The following is a 20007-nucleotide window of genomic DNA, read 5'->3' on the forward strand; positions in this document are numbered from 1 at the left end:
TTATTTCCCGAAAAAGTAGGTGTACATAATCTTATCGTCTTTTGAGATAAAATGTGCGAATTTTTATTATTTTCTTCATTGTCCCAAGGAACGTTAAGTAATATCCTCTGTTCGCTGAATCATAGGTCGGTAACTTTGGTCAAAAGCCGACTAAAAATTGAAAATAAAGTGATGATGAAAAAAGTTGAAACTCACCAGCAATAACTGTGATCTCCTTGGGTTTAGGGGGTTCGGCTGCTTGCAGTTTAGCCATTTTCATTTCACGCTGCTTCTGTAGAGCTATACGCACCTAATCAAAAATATCTTTAAGGGAAGTTGTAGATGTATTTTTAAAGAGTTGTATGTACGCTTTATAACGGTACCCTTGAAACATCTGAGAAAACATGAGTACGATTTTTTTCGTTTTTCTATTTGAAAGAGTGTTTAATAATGATGAATTCCTTCATTGTTGTCCGGCTGCATTAAGAAACCGCATTTGAAAATATTTAATCAAAAATAATATCTCACTTCTTCTTGATCAGAGACAGGTTAAAAGACTAACCATGTAAAGTGAATATGAAGTATTCTGAACACGTATCCACTCCCAAACGTCAAATTTGCGCTCAAACTCAGGATTTGCAGATCTTGAAAAAGTTTAATGAATCCGAAAGAAGTTTTCCACAACACTGCATACTCAGTTCAACTACCTTACACTCCCTTTAAGAAGATCCTACCTCTTCATTTGCCTCTCTTTCCAGTCTCTCCATCTTTAGGCGTTTGTTTCTCTCCTCCTCAGTTTCAATTATCTCCTCAAAATATGTCAAATGTAATTCTTGCGAAAATTATTCCAAAGGAATTGAGTCTTGGCCAACAAACTCTGATTCCAATACCTTTGCAACCAAATGTCGGAGACATTATATATTTCAAAATATTATTTTTGTAAGATCAAGTAAGGTAAGTTTGAAATATCTAAGGTTTATACCATTAGTTGCATAGATAGATATAAGTTTAAAGAAATATGAGTTTGTGTCAAAGACCCAATTACTTTTTTAATGAAAAGTTTCGATACTTTTTCAGCCAAAGTTTCCATTCGTTCAAAATTGAATTTTTAAAATGAATTGAATTTAGAAAATTAAAAATTTTTGCACAATTTTTTTCTTTTAAATTAATAATATAGAACGTTTTATTTTTCAGTTGCATATTTCTCATGAAATTTCTAAAATGTTTCAAGTTAAATTTTTTTCTTGCTGATTTTGATTTATAAAATCTTTAGTAATCATTTTCAAGAAATTGGGCAGTTTCTATATAGTTAATTGAGTTTATTAATTTGTATAAATTGGAAATCCGTCAATAGATAATTAAAAAACCATTCATATTTTCAGCATCAGAGGTTAAGCCTTTTAAGGGAGTAGAATTTATTTTAGCACTGAACCCACAGATTTAAAATTAAAAGAAAGAAGTTTTTCTCTTTATACAATCAAGTTCTATGCCATCTGTACCGAATTATTTGTATGGAGAATCTTAATCTCAAGTGAATTAACTTAAATTTGGAATTCTAACTGAGCAGTTGGATTCTCCTTCAACATAATTAATGATGGGCGTTAGTTTTTGACCCAATTTTCAAACAAAAGTTTTTTTCTTTTTTTCCCTTTTTTTTCACACATTCGAAATTTAATTCTCACTAAGTTTGCTTTTCTATTGTACTACACAAAATTCCACTCTTACAAAAAAATTTAACCAAAATTGTTTTAAGCTTATATCTAATGGTCGAGTTCATATTGTGCAATGTGCACACTATTTAACAAAATTAACCTTTAATGTTTAAAACAAAAAAAACCAAACCAAAAACGAAGCCCATCTCTGAAACATAAACCATGTTTAAAGACCATTGTTTATGGAATATATAAACTATGGATGCATTATGAACAATCCTTAATTTACTGGATTAAGTTTACAATCCTGGTTTACTGCTCATACCTGGTTTACTCCATTCATATGGTTCATTTCGCTGCTCTCCTCATACTGCTGCTGCTCCTGAATAGTGGATTTATAAGCATCCTATATGGAGAACAGAAAAAAAGCAGCTAATGTGACCAAGCATTTTTCATGAATCGAACCTAGATAGGACTTAAATTACAATTGCAAGATAGGTTTGATGCCCGCTGCAGTGCACGCAAAAAGAAATTTGAGTCTATACCACAAACTCAATTTTACTAATTTCAATATCTTTGGAACCTGATGTCGTAGACCTTAGATGTTCCAATCTATGAATTCAGCTGTTAGATCAAATAATCTAAATTTTAAATATCAAAGGTTTACACCACTATGCTACAGAGATAAAGGGATTAGAAAATTTGAGTTTGTGGCATAGACTCAATTCCTTTGAAAACTTGTTGAAGTTGAGAAAAATGTTAAAAATTGTCAAAAAAATTGTGTGGACAAAATAAAAACAATTGAAACTTGCAAGATGAAAAAAAAACTATTATGACTTGTATTAATAATGTAGAATTTATTATTATTATTATAATATTTATTATTATTATTTTAGAAATTTTAATATTTTCTTTAAAAAATTGGCATTCTAGACAGAAAGGTCTAAACCTCCTTCTTGTTTTTTATCTTTAGCCCCTTTTGTGTAAAAAAAGTTTTAAATAGCCCATATTGTTTATTTATTTAAGGCTACCGATCTGAGAAATGAATTTTAAAATAACCCTAAAAAATTTGTGTAACATGTTATTATTTATAAACATTTTTTCGACCTTTTTTTAGTATATTTTTAGCTATCCTTGAAAAAAATAGTGCTTTGAACATGCATTTCAACCCAATACATTTACACTAACACTTTAAGTCTATAAATAGATGGAGACCCCCCAGCCTTCATTGGCATTGCAAACTAACAAGGAACAGAAGGTCAAATTTGATTAACATAACTGTTGCTTCTCTAGTTCTGGCAGACGTGAAATAAAAACAAATTAAGTCTTTGGAATAAAATCAAATAAATAAACCTCAATATCATTAGAACTCAATGTTGTAAACCTTTGATATTTCAAACTCAGATTATTTAATCTAACAGAATTCATAGTTTGAAATATCTAAGGTATGCAACATTTGGTTCAAAAGATATAGTGATTAGCAAATCAGAATTTGTGGCAAAGACTCAAATCCTTTATTCGGTTCCATATTTTGAGTTCAAAGCATTGTTCTTCTCAATGACATTTTAATAAGAGAAGTTACAGGGTGTCCCAATAAACATGGGAATTCAGTGACGAATTCGATATCGTCTTTTTAAATAATTCTTTGATTTAGTTTAGTGATACCTACTGAGAAAGCTGTAATCTATTTCGTCTGCTATGTTCACATTTTGTTTGTTTATGTTTTGACTGCATACTGTTGTACTTAGTAAAACAAGCAAATTGCAGTATACAAACAGTGTAAACTTGTCCGTCTTCACTGCTTGCGGAGACATTATAGACACATCTTTACAGTCTTTTACCCTTTTCATAAAATAAACTCTAGCAGACATGATAATATTATGGCTTTTGAAATTAGGTATTACTATGCTAATTCGTAAGAAAGACGATATCGAATTCGTCACTGAATTCCCATGTTTTTGGGACACCCTGTATGATATAAAAAAACATATAAATTTTACGAACATTTTACTGTAGTTTGACGTGAGGTCTGAAGGATATCCTTAATGTAATGATAAATTACCTGGTAAATCTCTTGTTCCCTCTGGTACATCTCCTGCTGGGTCAACTCATTAGACTCGTACATGTGGTTAGAGTCCCCATTCATCAAGTGTTCCTCCTCCTTTACAAATAAGTAATTTATTTTTAAATATATTTAAAAAAAATGTTATTTAAATACGTAATAATAGATAACACATTCCATGTGATATAAATCAATTCTGTCTTAATTCAATCTGATAGTTCTAATTTGTCCCAGTTACTGCTTTTCCTCCAAAACAATGAACTGAATGTCCTCTTTAGTAAATTCTTATATTCATACAGTAGAAGATCTTTGTATCAATTCATGCACTGTAAATATGGAGAACCCCAGAAAATTTTAACAGAATGTTTTACTTTAACCGTCAGCAATTAAACAACAAAAATATCTTATATTTTACAAAAAATCGTTTGTTTGGCAATCATCCAACTTTTGGGGTAGAAATGAATTACCTGATAGAACTGAGTCTCCTGCTGAAACAGTTGCTGCTGTTGCTGCTGCTGCTGAAGCTGCTGCTCGTAATAGGCCTGCTCCTCAGCATACTGCTGGCTCTCTACAATAATAGGAGATCGGAATTGTAAAATTAATGCAATCCTAGTACTTAATTGAATTACTCTTTGATATCCAGTGATGGTCATACCGTGCAGGGATAGCTTGAACTAACTGATCAAGCAATTATCATCAAAAAAGTGCACCCACGTTAGATATCGAGATAAAACCTTTAAGATTAATAAAATCTTTACGAAAGTTACAAAACAAATTGTTTGTTTTTTTATTAAACAGTAAATCTATAGTCAATCATGACAACCCAGGATCAGCAAAAATAAGGCGGATGCATTGAAATATAGAAATGCTGTACTATAAATGAAATACGGAATTATAGCTAATTACGGAGCTGGATAAAACCCTGTACATTATGAGGCCGGGCCAGTACAAATTATGTACATATTGTACATAATTCTTGATAATCCTGGTTTGGAACAATTCTTGCTGGAAGGGACCAAGAGACCCTTCAAGTAACGATAACAATGCCCGATTCACAACAGTACCTTTATCTGATCAATGATAAGGAAGATATTGTCGTTTTTCCAGATTAATAAACAATTCCAGTATATATGCTTTCTTGCAGTAAATATTGTGCAATTCACTTTTGTGGAGAAACCACAATTGAAAATAATCTATTATAAAAAAATTAACATTGATATCTAATGTACACTTGATCAGACATCAAGGCTACTGTTGTAAATCAGGCATTGCCATCTTTGCATGAAGGGCCAGGAGAGGTCCCACGTACAGTCCTTCTTTCTGCTACATGAAAACTATTCATACTGTTAATCTTTATAATTAGATGTAATTAGATGTTAAATATAAAATGACAACTAAATCTAAATGGAACTAAGTCCACAGAATTAAAATATATAGAATTTAAACTTATATATAATGTGACAAGACAAAACTAAGTTAACACTATGTAAGCCAGTTTAAAGCACTACTTAATCCTTTCTTTGCTTCATAGATTAACCCAGCTAAGAACAGACTACACTAGTTGTATCTCGAAGAACAGACTACACTAGCTGTATCTCGAAGAACAGACTACACTAGCTGTATCTCGAAAAAAAAGCTTAAAGGGACTGTAAAGGAAAAATGAAAGGGGGTATAGGCCGAAACCTGAGAATCTTAGGAGTTGATTGAGACATATAAGAGTTCTATCTGATGTTCCTGTCTCGAGAAATTGATATAAAACTGTGTCAAAATTAAACCTAAACGTAAATATGTAAGATTTTGTATAAGATTCGTAGTATTAAACAGATAATATTCAACAAATACGCAACCAATCTGAAAACAACGATATTCCAGAGAAGCTTGAGAAACTCAAGTTTGCTCCTATTATTATTTAAATTTAATCATTTTTAATTTTTCATAGATATAATTGATAATATTATTAATGTCACCAGAACTCCAACCAATGGTAGTGCAGTATTATTGTCATGTGTCTCCGACTGTATCACATGACCATTGGAGGGAGTTCTGGTCACGTGATACAGACGTATATTATACATATATATGTTTTGTTATAATTTTGACACTGTTTTATTTTAATTTCTCGAGACAGGAACATCAGATAGGTATCATTCCTGATATTCTCAGGTTTCAGCCTATACCCCTTTTTATGTTTCCTGTACAGTCCCTTTATGATTAACTTTTTACATAATTTAGTCTGCACTCTAAATTGTGGAAGAGTTCAATTTTACATACTTCTCAAATATATTTTTTTAGTTTTTGATTTCAAGAGTTTTTCCTTTTTTCCATGTCACCATTTGAAGACCAAAATCGACCTTTTTTCAATTTATGGGTTAAGAATTAGTTCATTAATGCTAGATAGTTAAATTGACCTGGGCATGTCTAAATCTAACTAAAAACAAACTGTTTGTGTTAAAAATAATGATGCACAAATATTAGTTACATTTAAATTACAAGTGTTTGAAATTAATTTATAGAAATCATATTTACATTGCATGTAGTCTTATTTTAATATTTTTTCTTTCTTCTATTGCAAGGTTTTGCGATTAAAACAATTGTAAACGGAATTATAACATGCATTAATCAAATTAATAACAATATACAATATAATACGAATTTGTTAACATTTTTTAGACATGATTGTTAATATTATCATGGTTTTATATAACATTATAGCATTTAAGTTTTTAGTTGAATTTTTAGTTTTTTCGTATTTTTCGGGGTTAATTTTTATACCAATTGATTTTTTACCCTTAAGGAAACTGATTACAAATGTTCTATTCCCTATATCTTTGCAGTCTGTTTTGTTTTACCTTTTTCAAAGTTTTTTTATATAGAAGAATTCATATACTTACATGTTAAAGGTCTTTACCATTATGTGTAAAAGTAAGCGAATCGGAACTTATACATAAATTACTTTTCATTTACAATTAGTGAGATAAAAAAATGTTTCAAAAAATGATTGATATACAATTAGTGCATATTCAATTATAGTTAATATAAAAATTGTAAGTATATCATGCATGAAAATTAAGAGTTACAAAATGTAATAAAAATGTTTATTAACTTCATGCAATACTTACAAATGCCATAATTATAATTACTTACATAACTTTAATGTAACTTGTATGTAATAACAGACACAAATATACAATTCATAATTCTAAATTTATTTTCTATTAGATTTTGTATTGTTATAGGTCAGAAGTGCTGCAGTAAATCATTTATAGTTTAAAGGTTGAATGAAAATGTTAATATCAATTATTATCAAATTACATATATTAATTATCTTAGTTTTTTTCTTCCTAACTTTTTTAACTTCATAGTTGAAAAGTTAGATAAAATAGCCTGATCAGGATAGGTTTAACAAACATACAAATAAAGAAATTAGAGCTGAAAACTTTAGAATGAGATATCCTTAATCCCGATTACTTAATCTGAGTATCCAATGGACACACTTTTGATTTTCTTCTTAAACCGTTCTTCCTTAAAAACCGGTTTTTCTAAATTATAGAGTCCCTCCCTTTCCTGTATATAATATTAAATGGCGCGCAAAATTTCAAATTTATAAGCTTTACATACGAGACTCTAATTGGTTGAACTTTATACACTTTTCAGGATACAAGTACAAGATTAGGTTTTTCTCGATATTAAGAAAAAGAGGCATTACTCTTGATATCCACCATTCTAAAGTTTTTACCCAGGGTCACTTACTGTGTAAAATTAAATAAAGAAATTCTGTACACTTAACTCAAACTCTAATTTTGTAATTCGTAAGGTTTAAACCCCACCAGGTTACAAAAATCAAAAGATTGATGCATGTTCAGTTCCTTTGTATATCTTTATAAAAAGATAGAATTTTAACACATATTGAAAACCAAAAAAGTTCAGAACATATGTTTAATTTAGATTATTCACAACTTTTTTAGCTTTAAATTAAGCATACAAGGTATACGTTTGGTTTTGTTGTAATAAATTATTATAACTGTTTGAATTCAAGTATTTTTTCTGTTTTTTAATGTTAATAAAATACAAAATTTCATTTAAAAAACACTTTCATTTTTTAACACCCCTAACAAAGCTTTCGATGTGTATTGCAGTAAATTGCAGTACACTGACCGAAGAAATAGTTGGTTTAAGAAAAGAGTGTTAATGCTATAGTCTTTAAAAATATAAAGTTCTTCTAGAAATTTGCAATTTTAGATATTCTCCATGAATTTTAAAATTTTCTATTATTAACTACGAAATGAAATATTTATTGAATCATCTACATCTATTGATGAATTATTTTATTTTAAATTATAATTTCAATAATAGTATTCTTAAACATTTTATAATTTGAAAGTTCCTCAAACAGATTTTGAATTTTTTAAAAACAAAAATTTTAAAATCTTCTGTTGATGTTTACAATGAAATTTTCAATGATTAATCTACAGCTATTTCTATTTTTATTATTAATTCTAGTTTCTTGAACTCTCTGTGAAGTCTAAAGTGAATTACCGGCTAGAGTCGGAACATAATTGGATGTGTTCTCTATGTAATTAAGGGTTGCCTCTTCTTGTTCTGTCGTAGCTAATGCATAATATTATATTAAAGAGACTGTTTACGTTATTTCAAGTTAATCTTCAGTTAATGCCAGTTGCATATTTTTGCAACAGGCGAAAAGAAGGAAATAGAATGCAACAGCCTTCAGACACAAAAAAACTATGATTTCTTCATCATTGTTGTTCAAAGACAGATTTAATTTTTGTACTTTTTGATTTATAGGTCTCTTGAAATACGCTGACAGTCCCTTTAAAGTTATAAACCTGTTTCAATGGTATTATTTTCAATGTAAAAAGGTTTAAACATTTTATATTCAAACTGCACAAGCTTTTACAAGTCTCCGCTTACAAAATAGAAAATAGGAAAAAAATTGTAATGTATTTTTTCACCAATTTGACAAATTTAAGTAAACTTAAGCTTATGTAAAAAAAAGTCTTAAGAAAAAAAACGGATTTACTAGAAAAATATTTTTCTCAGGCCACCTCTAGTACTGGAATTTAATCAAAAACCCTTTCTTTACCTTTGAAATCTGAGATCAAACGATTTAAAAAACCTTTTGCTTTTCTTCAGATTTTTCGATTTTTTCAAAAAGTTTTAATAGTTGACATAGTCTAAAACATTTGTGTTAAAGATAAATTCGAATATATAAGGAAGGAGATTTCTTCTAAAATATTTGATCCGGCAAATTTCTTATGAGATAAGTAAAGATTAAATAGCAATACATTATTTCTTTCATCAAAAAAAGGAAAAGATTAAAATCCTACCTTTAATCTGAGAAACAATGGATTTGTATAGTCCAGGGTTTGATGCTGCCAAGTTTTCCAGGTTCTTCAACACGTCAATCAGCTCATCAGCAGATGGTTCATAACAATCCTAGGGTGATAAAATAATCAGCAGACGGATCATATTAACCGTAGGGTGATAAACTAATCAGCAGATGTTTCATAAAAACCTTAGAGTGCTAAATGAATCAAAAGACCGTTCATAACAACGCTAGGATATTAAAGTAATAAAAAAATGAATCTTAACAATTCTAGGGTGATAAATTTACCAAAAAAGGTTCATAAAATCCCAAGGGTGATGAAGTAAGCAGCAGACGGTTCATAACAACCCTAGGGTGATTAATAATCAGCAGATGGTTCATAATAACCCTAGGGGGATAAAGTAGGCAACAGAGGGTTCATAACAACCCTTGGGGGATAAAGTAAGCAGCAGACGGTTCATAACAACCCTAGGGGGATAAAGCAAGCAGCAGACGGTTCATAACAACCCTAGGGGGATAAAGCAAGCAGCAGACGGTGTTCAAGAGTTAAATATGTTCACAAAGAGTAAGGCTAGTATCAATCATGATGGAATTTGTATCAAAATCTTAAATTTGGTTGTATATGGGGGAAGGCTGAGGAGGTAAGGGGGGGGGGGATTATCTCTCCCTTTTCTATGGTGTCAGGTATTTTCCCAAAGGCATTTACCAAAGGGCGAGTTGCCAAGTGACAATTTCACATATAGCCACTCTCCAAATGTGCAATTTTCCAAGCGACAACTTTCCAAAGGTTAGGTTAGGTCCTCTGAGTCGCATCGGGTGCAATGAGGGCTAATCACTGCGGCTAGGATGGGATAGAGGGCCAAGGGCTGCGGCTAGAACAGACGAGGGATCAAGCGGTGCAGCTAGGAAAGACTTTGCTGCCGCTTGGGAAATTGTACATATCTTTAAATATATTTCTCTACCTCTTGACCAACCATATCTGTAGGTTGTGGAGTTACTGGTTCTAAATCTGGTGGAGCCTGGGAGTCACCCTCACGGTCACAATAATCTGAACAGTATTTTCATCATTATAGATATAGTTTACATAACTCTATAAAGACTGGGAGGTCTGAATCTATTTATAGACTGGCAGCCCCCCCTGGGTGTTAGGAAGTTTAAAAAAAAGGCAAAAAAAGGTTGAAAATGTTAAAAATTATTTTTTTTGATGTGAAACATTTTTTTGATCCATAATTCAAAAAACACTAAGCAACAAGTGAGAAATGCTTGAAAATAAAAAATAAACAAAAATATTAATTTTGCAAACACAATTCAGAACATTGATATCTAAATGTAACCGGGCAAGAAAATATTTGTTTAAACCTTCTCTGCATATTTATTTCTGTAAAGACCTTGATACGAAAGATATAAGGAAAAATGTAAAGAATCATTTATATATTAATATAGTATGTATGTGGGTTGGGGGGGGAGGGGGTTTCCTGAATTTCTTGATATGTTTGGTTATATTTCCGTTGAGTGAGAATAGATAAGCAAGCAGAGGAGTTGGAATAAAATCCTGAATTCAATTTAAAACCTTATTTACTAACTGTTCAAGGGATGAACAGGACGTCGGGCAACAGTAGCGGGAAGGATGGGTATTTCCAATTTCTTAATTAGAAATTTATATTTTCTTAGGTCCCGACTAGGGCCTATCTGACTTTTAAAATATTTTCCTAATCAGTCCTTGCGATTAACACTGGTAGCATGTCCTAACAGTAGCGATTAACATAACACTGGTAGCATGTCCTAACAGTAGCGATCAGCTCTGGTAGCATGTCCTAAAAGTAGCGATCAGCTGACTAACACGTCCTAGACGCAGCGTTCGGACCTGAAATGTTTTTACCCTGACAATCCCTGACCTTATATAGACGTTTATTTCCTATGTTAAGAGTTACGGGGGGGGGGGGGGGTTGTTACTCTGCCTCAATTTGCTTTTAGCATATTGGTAATAAATATTGGGTAACCTTCTACGTAAAACCCATTATTCATTTTGAACTACTTTTTAAATAAATACATAGCAGGATTAGCTTAATCCTGTGATATGATAATGCCATAGCTTGTAACATATAAACCTCAAATACATCCGTTGATACAGAAACTCAGCTTTGATTAGCATGTTGAGAGTAAATATGGTTTTGTTGAAACATACAAATTGAGATTTTGTCTTGTATAGAACATTGAACAAGATCGCGCCCAGTGGTAGTGGCGTTAATAGTTTACCGAGTGTAGCCCTGCGAATCGTGTCCTGTTTATAACATTGATCAATTGATTGCATAGTGTCCGGTTGACAGAGTAGATCGCGCCCAGTGTTAGTGGCTTTGAAAGTTAACGGGAGTTTAGCCCTGAGGATCATGTCCTTTTTATAACATTGATCAATTGATTGCATAGTGTCCGGTTGACTGAGTAAACCAGATCGCGCCCAGTGTTAGTGGCTTTGAAAGTTAACGGGAGTGTAGCCCTGTGGATGATGTCCTGTTTATAACATTAATGAATAGATCTCTATGGTCCAGTTAAATTGGCAAACCAGATCGCACACAGTGGTAGTGGCGTTGATAGTTCACATGATTGTAGCCATATGGATCCTGTCCTGTTTGAGACATTGATCAATTGATTGCATAGTGTCCGTATTGACACCAATAGCTAACAGGATTCTGCACCCTTTGATTTGGCATTGATAGTAAATAGCTTCCGATTGATATCAATAGCTAAAAATATTCTATCCGGGTTAAAGCATTGATAGCTAAGTGAAACTGAACTGAACCTGGATAGATACTGGTTTGATAAATTGTTATGGAGTAGGCGTTTACTACATATTTACATTGTTACAAAACCAATTATGCCTCTTAATTGTTGAATACAAGGGATAATTGACAAAATGAAGGAAGTATATAACGCCAGGACTACGTACTTTACACAAAACTAAATTTATTGTCCAAATATAAACTTTTTAAGTGACAATATTTCTGGCAATTAATTGTGTGTCACTTTCACATGGACACACAATTAGAAATAATCATGTTTCAGAGAAAAGAACATGGATAACTCATTCATTCTCGATTAGCTAGACAACGTTTTTTAAGAAGAAAAACATAGAATAGAAAAGAATCAAGTTAGGTTCACAGTAGTTTTGGACCCTAGCCAGGCAACCCAGCTGGGGCGGTCAGTTTTATTCTAGAAGGATAGATAGATAGATAGATAGAAATACAGATAGAAACAAAAAATATATATAATGTCGTTCCTTGGATAGATAGAAACAATAATTCAAAAACAACAACTTTTTTATGTGCAAAATTTTGAACAAAAGTCATGAATTTTAAATTGTTTTGCATAAATTTCTCAAAATTCATACTTTTATGCATTTAAGATATTTCGAATTTATAAATTATTTGTAAATGCTTGAGTCTGTGTACAACAATCTACAAATAATAAAAGAAAATTCTAAACAGTTCAAAGAATTTGAGAGACATAATTCTATGAATTTAATCAAAAATATCCAAGGATATTCTAAACAGAAATTTCATTTTTAAAATATTAAAATTCAAGAAATTGGAAATTTCCATTGATTTTTTTTTATATTAAAATCCAAAGAAACAAAAGCCAAACCATTCTACCTTAATCTAATTTATTCAAGCTGAAGTTTATTCAATCAAAATAAATAAATCGGAAAAAAAGAAATTGTCGAATTGATTAAAATTAATTTAATAATTTAATCTTAATAACAGCTTTGATTCGGTACTTGAGTAAATTGTTTTTAATTCAACCACTTATTTAATTTAACTTTTTTCAATCTCAATTTCTTTACCCCGAAAAGTGCAGTCCCAAAATATCACTTTTTCTTAGAAAATACGAATAAAAGTTTAAATTAAAAGAAGATAAGAAAAAATGGCAAAAGATATGTTTAAACTTTAAAAACTTATCGAACAGCAGGGATTATGTTAACTTATTTTTATTTTTTATATTATCATAATATTAAACATGTTCAATCCATTCCATTGTTAAACCAAAAAAAGAAATTTTATAAAAAGTTTAATACCAGCTGCCTAACTGCACTAGCCCGAAGGGTCACAGTAAACTGGCCTAGGATTCGCTTTACATCTATCTGCCTCATTTTTTTATCTATCTATCTTTCTATCCATCTATATATCTGTCTATTTAAGTATTCTTAAGTATAGCTTTCCCCCAAAAATTCCTTAAATTGTTGGTTTAAAGATGGATAATTTAACATTCTCCAAAATACTTTTCCCAATATTATCAAAATTCTATCTGTTTATATTTCAAGTTTATATTCACTTTCCTGTCAAATATGTGTCAAAAATATGTATTTTCAAGATCAGAACTATACTTGTATATATACATTATATACGTATAATAAATATATCAGAATTTTAAATTTGAAAATATGTAGATGTGGGTATTTGAAATTTGACACTTGAAGGATATTTTGCAACAGTTTTCCGCATATTAAAAGATTTAAATTGCTCATTTTCGGGCATCGCGATAAATCCGGAATAATTTCAAAAATCTCCAACACAACAAAATTTGTTTGCCAATTTATGTAAACACTTACAGAGTTTTTTTTCGCAAATATCTTTTGCTTCTAGGTTTCCTAATGGCATCAAACAGGTTTTTCCTGCACTTCTGCTGTTGCAAACGCACCGAAATACTCAACTTAATGACAGCCAAAAAGCCGACAAACAGACAAACATATTCACAGACGGACAGATGAAAAGACGAACAGATGATTTGCTGGCAAACTTCTGGATTATAGTTTCTATTGGGCTTTCACAAATACAGTCTAATATTATACGCTGTAAAAAAAATAGAGAAGAAAGAAAAAATAACGGAGGGAATTGGTAAAAACGGAGGAGAAAGAGGCAAAATAGGCAAATAGAAAGAAGATAAAACCAAGGGAAAAAGGGATAAAACTGATAGGAGAATGAGTCTAAAATCAATAAGAAAAAGGTAAAAAAGTAGAAGAAAAAGGGAAAAACGGAGGTAAAAGAGGCAAAACGGAGGAGACAGGGGCATAAACGGAGGAGAAAGAGGCCAAAACTGAGTAGAAAGAGGCGAAAACGGAGGAGAAAAAGGCAAAACGGAGAAAAAAGAGGCAAAAACATAGGAGAATAAGGCGAAAACGGAGGAGAACGAGACAAAACGGAGAAGACAGAGGCATAAACGGAGGAGACAGAGGCCAAAACTGAGTAGAAAGAGGCCAAAACTGAGTAGAAAGGGGCGAAAACGGAGGTGAAAAAGGCAAAAACGGAGAAGAAAGGGACAAAAACGGAGGAGAAAGAGGCCAACACTGAGTAGAAAGAGGCGAAAACGGAGGAGAAAAAGGCAAAAACGGAGGAGAAGGAGGCAAAAATGGAGGAGAAAGAGGTTAAAACTGAATATAAAGAGGCAAAAACGGAGGAGAAAGAGGTATTGACAGAGAAGAAAGAGGCAGTGACGAAGGAGAAAGAGGCAAACACGGCTCAGAAAGAGGCAAAATTGGAAATATGAAAGGAAAAAAAGGGGGGGGCTAATTAATTGTTGTTATGCGAAAAAGATCCATCATAATTTTATCCTATTTTGACGTATTCTATTTACTCATATATGGTTTTATGATTCATTTATTTGGCCATAAATCTCGAAAAGTTTCATGCTCTAGAAGATACTAGAAAATTTAATTGAAAAAAGATTAATATTAGTCTCTTGTGAAGGAATGTGATCAAAAGTTTGAAATTTTTGTCTCTTATATTTAGAAAATATGATTAAAAATATTCGAAATTTTTGTCTATTTTCACGAAATAAAATTGTAAAAAGCATGAAACTTTAGTTTTTTGTTGTAAAAAATTAAAATTTTTCGTTTAGTTTAAATGAAATCAATAATAAAAATAGCTTGAAATTTAAGTACTATTTTAGAAAATTTGAAACTGTTACCTTTTTTTCATGAAAAATGATTTCAAAAAGTGAAGTGTGGGTTTAAAACCATTAAATTAAATTTTCTATTTCTGGGTTTTATTCTACATACAGAGAATGAAAACATTAATAATAATAATACTTAGAAATGGAAACATAACTTTTCCTTAATCATATAATATCCTGGCTGCGGCCAACATTATTCTATAATGTAGAATATATATAATATATCGTTGTATAATGTACAATGTCTGAATTCAACACATGTACCAGTACAATGTTATTTCTTTTATACCAGAACATTGAACATGCAAGCTTTTTCTTCAAGTGATACCATAAAGAAAAGTTTTTACGTTTTTTGAGATGTCCAATTTCTAAGAAACGAACTAATTACAGATATTTCAGTTTTCAGTTTCTGGACGAATCTAATTATGGAACTAGTAATTCTTATTTTTTTCGTTTCTAAAGTCAGAAATTATTAATACAAGAAGAAGTTTAACTAGTCATGGCCTAGGATCATTGGGGATCCAAAAGTTTTGATCTCTGAGTTGAAAAGTTTAGAATGGGATATCCTTAATCACGATTGGTTAATTAATCTGGAGATTAAGAAAAATAAAATATGAAGCATTAATCTTGATATCCTCCATTCTAAAGTTTTCAGCTCTGGTTGTGTTAACCTTTGACATTTCATACGTTGACTTTGTGCTCTAGGAGAATTCATTTACAAAAGTTTTAAATATCAAAGGACTACAAGTCATCAACGATTAGAAATATGAGTCAAGATTATTTCTAAATAAACTAGGCTTTAAGGGCGCTTCGTGCCCATCTTCTAATTCAATTGTGAACATGTTCGCATTGTAACATTGAAAAATAAAGAAAAAATCATTTTGCGGGTTTTATTAAAAAAATTGCGGATTTTGAAAATTTAAAATTTTTTACAAAATAAAAAACTTTTAAACATAATTTTTTTTTAATTTGTATCATTCATAAACCTTCCCTGGGGTCACGCGAGATCCCACAAAAAATTGGGTCCGATCGGTTCAGCCGTTTTGACGTTTATTGAATACAAACAAACAGACAGAGACAAGCTAAATTTCAGAGGAAAAAGAATCCGAACTTTAAAAAAAATAAAAAAATATACTTACAATTATCATTATCTCTCGCCATGCTGCTTATCAGTCGTGAAGTGTAGGTTTCATCCTGGGCAAAAGAAACAAAGTTATAAATTGTCTCCATCATTAAAAAAGATTCAAATTTTGATCCAAAACTCTTTCAGAATTTTGCCCATCACCCATTTTTAAACTGAAGCTAAAAACAAAATTGGCCAGGAACTGTTGAATTCGAGCTGGGTCACTAAACTGCCAGTTCAAATCTTGAATCATTGACTTAAAGTTAGAGATTCATGAGAATTTGAATCCGTGAAATTCATTCAATTCAGTCCCAGAGCATGAAATTTAGCGTCTTGAATATGTGGCTAAGCTTTTAAATTCAGCTTCTGAACTCGATATCAAGTTAAGAAATCTTCAGTCTTAATTCCGCCAATTTCATTGTTTAATATTTAGAATAGATTCTCTGGAGTTGAAAACTTTAGAATGGGATTTACTTAATCCCGATCTGAATATCCAATGTACACACTTTAAATTTTCTTCTTATTCCTCTCTTTTTGGATATCCCTATTGTATTAAAGTTACGTTTGATAACAATTACTGGTATGATGGTATATAAATTGGACTTATATCCGATTGAACTAAAGTCAGCAGTTCACAAGCCGGCTTTTAGAGCATTTAAACAAATATAAATTTAATCATGTCAATATGAACTTATTGAAAAACCTATTTTATCACATTTGAGGACTATAGTCCTTTTGAACGTTAGTCTTAATAAACATTAATAAACTTATGTTTCAATCGATAATTGATTTTACGTCACAAATATAAAGAAATTGTTGGTACAGATTTATAGGAAAATTTATATGATTTTTCAACAATGTTTTATTTACAATCATTAAAATTAAAAGAATTCAATTATATAAAAAGAAACTTTGTAGGATGATCGAGGGTCGAGGAATCAGACTTTTCTATAGCCCTGGATTTCTAAGCAACAAAATGTTTTTTTTTACTTTTATATAAAAGAAGTATTAGGCAAAAATTGAATATTATTGGCTTGATATAAGATTAAATTGTACCTGAAGAATCCTCTCCTCCCTCTGATGTACCATCCTTCTGTCCTCTCTCATCATCATCTCCTCCTGCAACTCAGCTTCCATCTCCTCCTCGTATAATTCATCAGTTCCTAGATATGAATCATTTATCTTGGCAACCTAATAGTGGAAATCTTTGATATTTTAAACTTAGACTATTTGATCTAACAGAATTCATAGTTTGAAATATTTAAGGTCTACAACATTAGGCCGAAAAGAAAAGGGATAAGAAAATTAGAAATTGTCTCCATTTGTTTAGAATAAAGATCATCTAATGATATCACACTGAATTATATGGGACACCAATTTAAATTATTGAATCAACTTTAAAGTGTTGTAGCTCCTTGGCCTTTGGTTTTATCTTACAAGCTCAATTGTACATTTTTGTAGCACTAGATATTTACATTTAAGAAAACACAACTCATGTGTCTTTATAATCAATTTTAAAGGAGTAATTGCAGAGATTATGATAGATTTTTGGATGCATAAGAGTCTGTATATTAAGAAGATTGGTAAGGAACTAAGTTTAGAAAAATTTTGTGCTTGTGAGAAAGATGTGTTCGCATTTTATTTCCTCAACAGTGCATACAAAAATGCTTTGAAGGTAAAAATAAAATTTTTTTTTGATAATGACGTCTCACCAACGTTGATGTTACATCCTCTGGTTTGTTGGGGTATAAGTTACAACAGATAATGTACTACTATTCTATTTACACAGACGTAATAATTTACAATTAACTGTTTCATGCACCTACAGATGCATTGCATAGTTATCAAGCATGTTATGAAAGATAATTTTTGCTAAAACATTTATCATAAAAATGCAACCAATGCGCTATCTGCATTATCATATGATAGGCCACAGTTTATACCAAACGTCCAGACGATATTGCTTGAATCAATCATTTGATGCAAAAGCTTGAATTTTCAAATGTGGTTTCATGTGTTTCCAAATATGAATTAATAATCCCACTCTACGTAAAATTTTGCATAGAATCTGAAAGTATTGGTCCCTGTATGCTGTGTTCTATTGTTGATAAATCAAAGATTCAATTGAACCCTTCACTTGGAAATTTCTGTAAATCCAAGTTGAATACTGAATACTCAGAGTTTACTCCTTTCAAACATATTTACAAGTTTTCCAACTTGGATTTACCAAGCTTAACACTAAACCTTCCCTCAACAATACAATAATATAAAGAAAATAATATTCTTTCAGAATATTTCTTTTTCTTTAAATCTTAGACAAAAAAGAATAAGAGAATGAAAGGAAAAAAGAGGCAAGAAATCAAATTTTTTGTTTAATAGTGTAATGAGTTACTTTCTAAAATAAATTATTTGGCATTTTTTTGTAAGAGAAAGAATAAGATAAAAATAATTTCTTGCATTTTGAAAAAAAAATTTCTTCTTTTCCCCTATTTTAAAAGTTAATAATCTTAGAACGATAAGTAACAATTTGGAGAATAATGGAAATTATAAAAAATAATAAAAAATTTCCTATCATATCCTATCCTATCCTATCCTAACCTATCCTATCCTATCCTATCCTATCCTATCCTATCCTATCCTATCCTATCCTATCCTATCCTATCTGTCGGATCCGATCGGGCTCAAATTTGTAATGACAACCAACATGACCCAAGGGAAGGTTGCAGGCGGAAAAAAAATTCCACATTTTTTTAAATACGCCATTAAGAAAATTAGATAAATAAATGTACACTATTGGATTAGGTTTTATATTTGTACATATATAGACAGCGGTTAGTTATTATTATTGTCAATGAATATCGAACATTTGTTCTCATATACATATATATATGTATATACAATATACAATATATTCTTTATCTATATGCAGTGTGTCCCAACAAAATAGATTATGGGCTTCGAGCCTATTTACAAATTTAATAGTCTTGGGACACGATTTACTTTGTTTTAGGCTTATAACTGATTATAACGTTATATTGAAATATCCAAATGTATATTCATTATTTCAAAAAGACAAAAATTTCTCATGTTTAATTATTAAAACTTCTTATTTTTGAATTTAAGTTTTGATATCGGCAGATACATTTCTGTATATATTTGCAAATATATTTGGAGAGATTTTTGCAGGGATTGAGTTTACAGAGCAATATAGAGGTATCAGAGCTTTCTGGAGATAAGGATACATTCAGGATTATATGGATACAGGGATACAGGGGGAAACAGGAATACAAGGATACAGGGATATAAGGATACAGGGATATAAGGATACAGGGATACAAGGATACAGGGATACAAGGATGCAGGAATACAAGGATACGGGGATACAAGGATACAGGGAGACAAGGATACAGGGATGCAAGGATACAAGGATACCAGGATACAAGGTTACCAGGATACAAGGATACAGGGATACAAGGATACAGGGATACAAGGATACAGGGATACAAGGATACAAGGATTTTTGACACTATCACCGTTAAATGAGCTGGCCTTGAAAAATTGGGCTCTGAATATGAATTTCAACCCTATACCTATTCTCTAAGTTCTTTTTCTAGAAAGGGGGGGAACCCCTGTCTACACACAGATTCAGGCCCCCCAGCCTTTATAGGGTTAAAGGAATAAAGATTAGAAAATCCTAAGTTCGAGACAAGTAACACTGTAACCCAAGATGTACAGATCAGTATTTTAGTAATTATAATTTCAAGTCGAGAATGTTTTAATATTTACTGTTGTTATGTCAGTGGGTAATCAGGTTCTATAACATACTTAGATTATTTGATGTATTATAGTTGTCGAGGAGAAGCTGACGAGATCCAGGTCTGCTGTCAGCCTGCTGTCTGCTGGC

At 31.2% G+C, this 20007-nt stretch overlaps 1 protein-coding gene across 1 annotated transcript in view; it reads right to left on the reverse strand.

Annotated features, from left to right (window-relative positions):
- Positions 1-20007, reverse strand: part of LOC111705534 (uncharacterized) — a 32575-nt gene extending 12568 nt beyond the window's left edge. The window contains exons 1-11 of the mRNA XM_023478117.1: positions 19929-20007; positions 17160-17266; positions 16120-16174; positions 10000-10085; positions 9039-9147; positions 8230-8301; positions 4161-4261; positions 3694-3792; positions 1957-2013; positions 714-788; positions 196-289 (exon numbers count right to left, since the gene is read on the reverse strand). Of these exons, the coding sequence (XP_023333885.1) occupies positions 196-289; positions 714-788; positions 1957-2013; positions 3694-3792; positions 4161-4261; positions 8230-8301; positions 9039-9147; positions 10000-10085; positions 16120-16174; positions 17160-17240 (829 nt within the window). The 5' untranslated portion in view covers positions 17241-17266; positions 19929-20007. The remainder of the gene's footprint in view (positions 1-195; positions 290-713; positions 789-1956; positions 2014-3693; positions 3793-4160; positions 4262-8229; positions 8302-9038; positions 9148-9999; positions 10086-16119; positions 16175-17159; positions 17267-19928) is intronic.

The sequence above is a fragment of the Eurytemora carolleeae genome, unplaced genomic scaffold (genome assembly GCF_000591075.1).
Source record: "Eurytemora carolleeae unplaced genomic scaffold, Eaff_2.0 scaffold674, whole genome shotgun sequence".
Lineage (NCBI taxonomy): Eukaryota > Metazoa > Arthropoda > Copepoda > Calanoida > Temoridae > Eurytemora > Eurytemora carolleeae.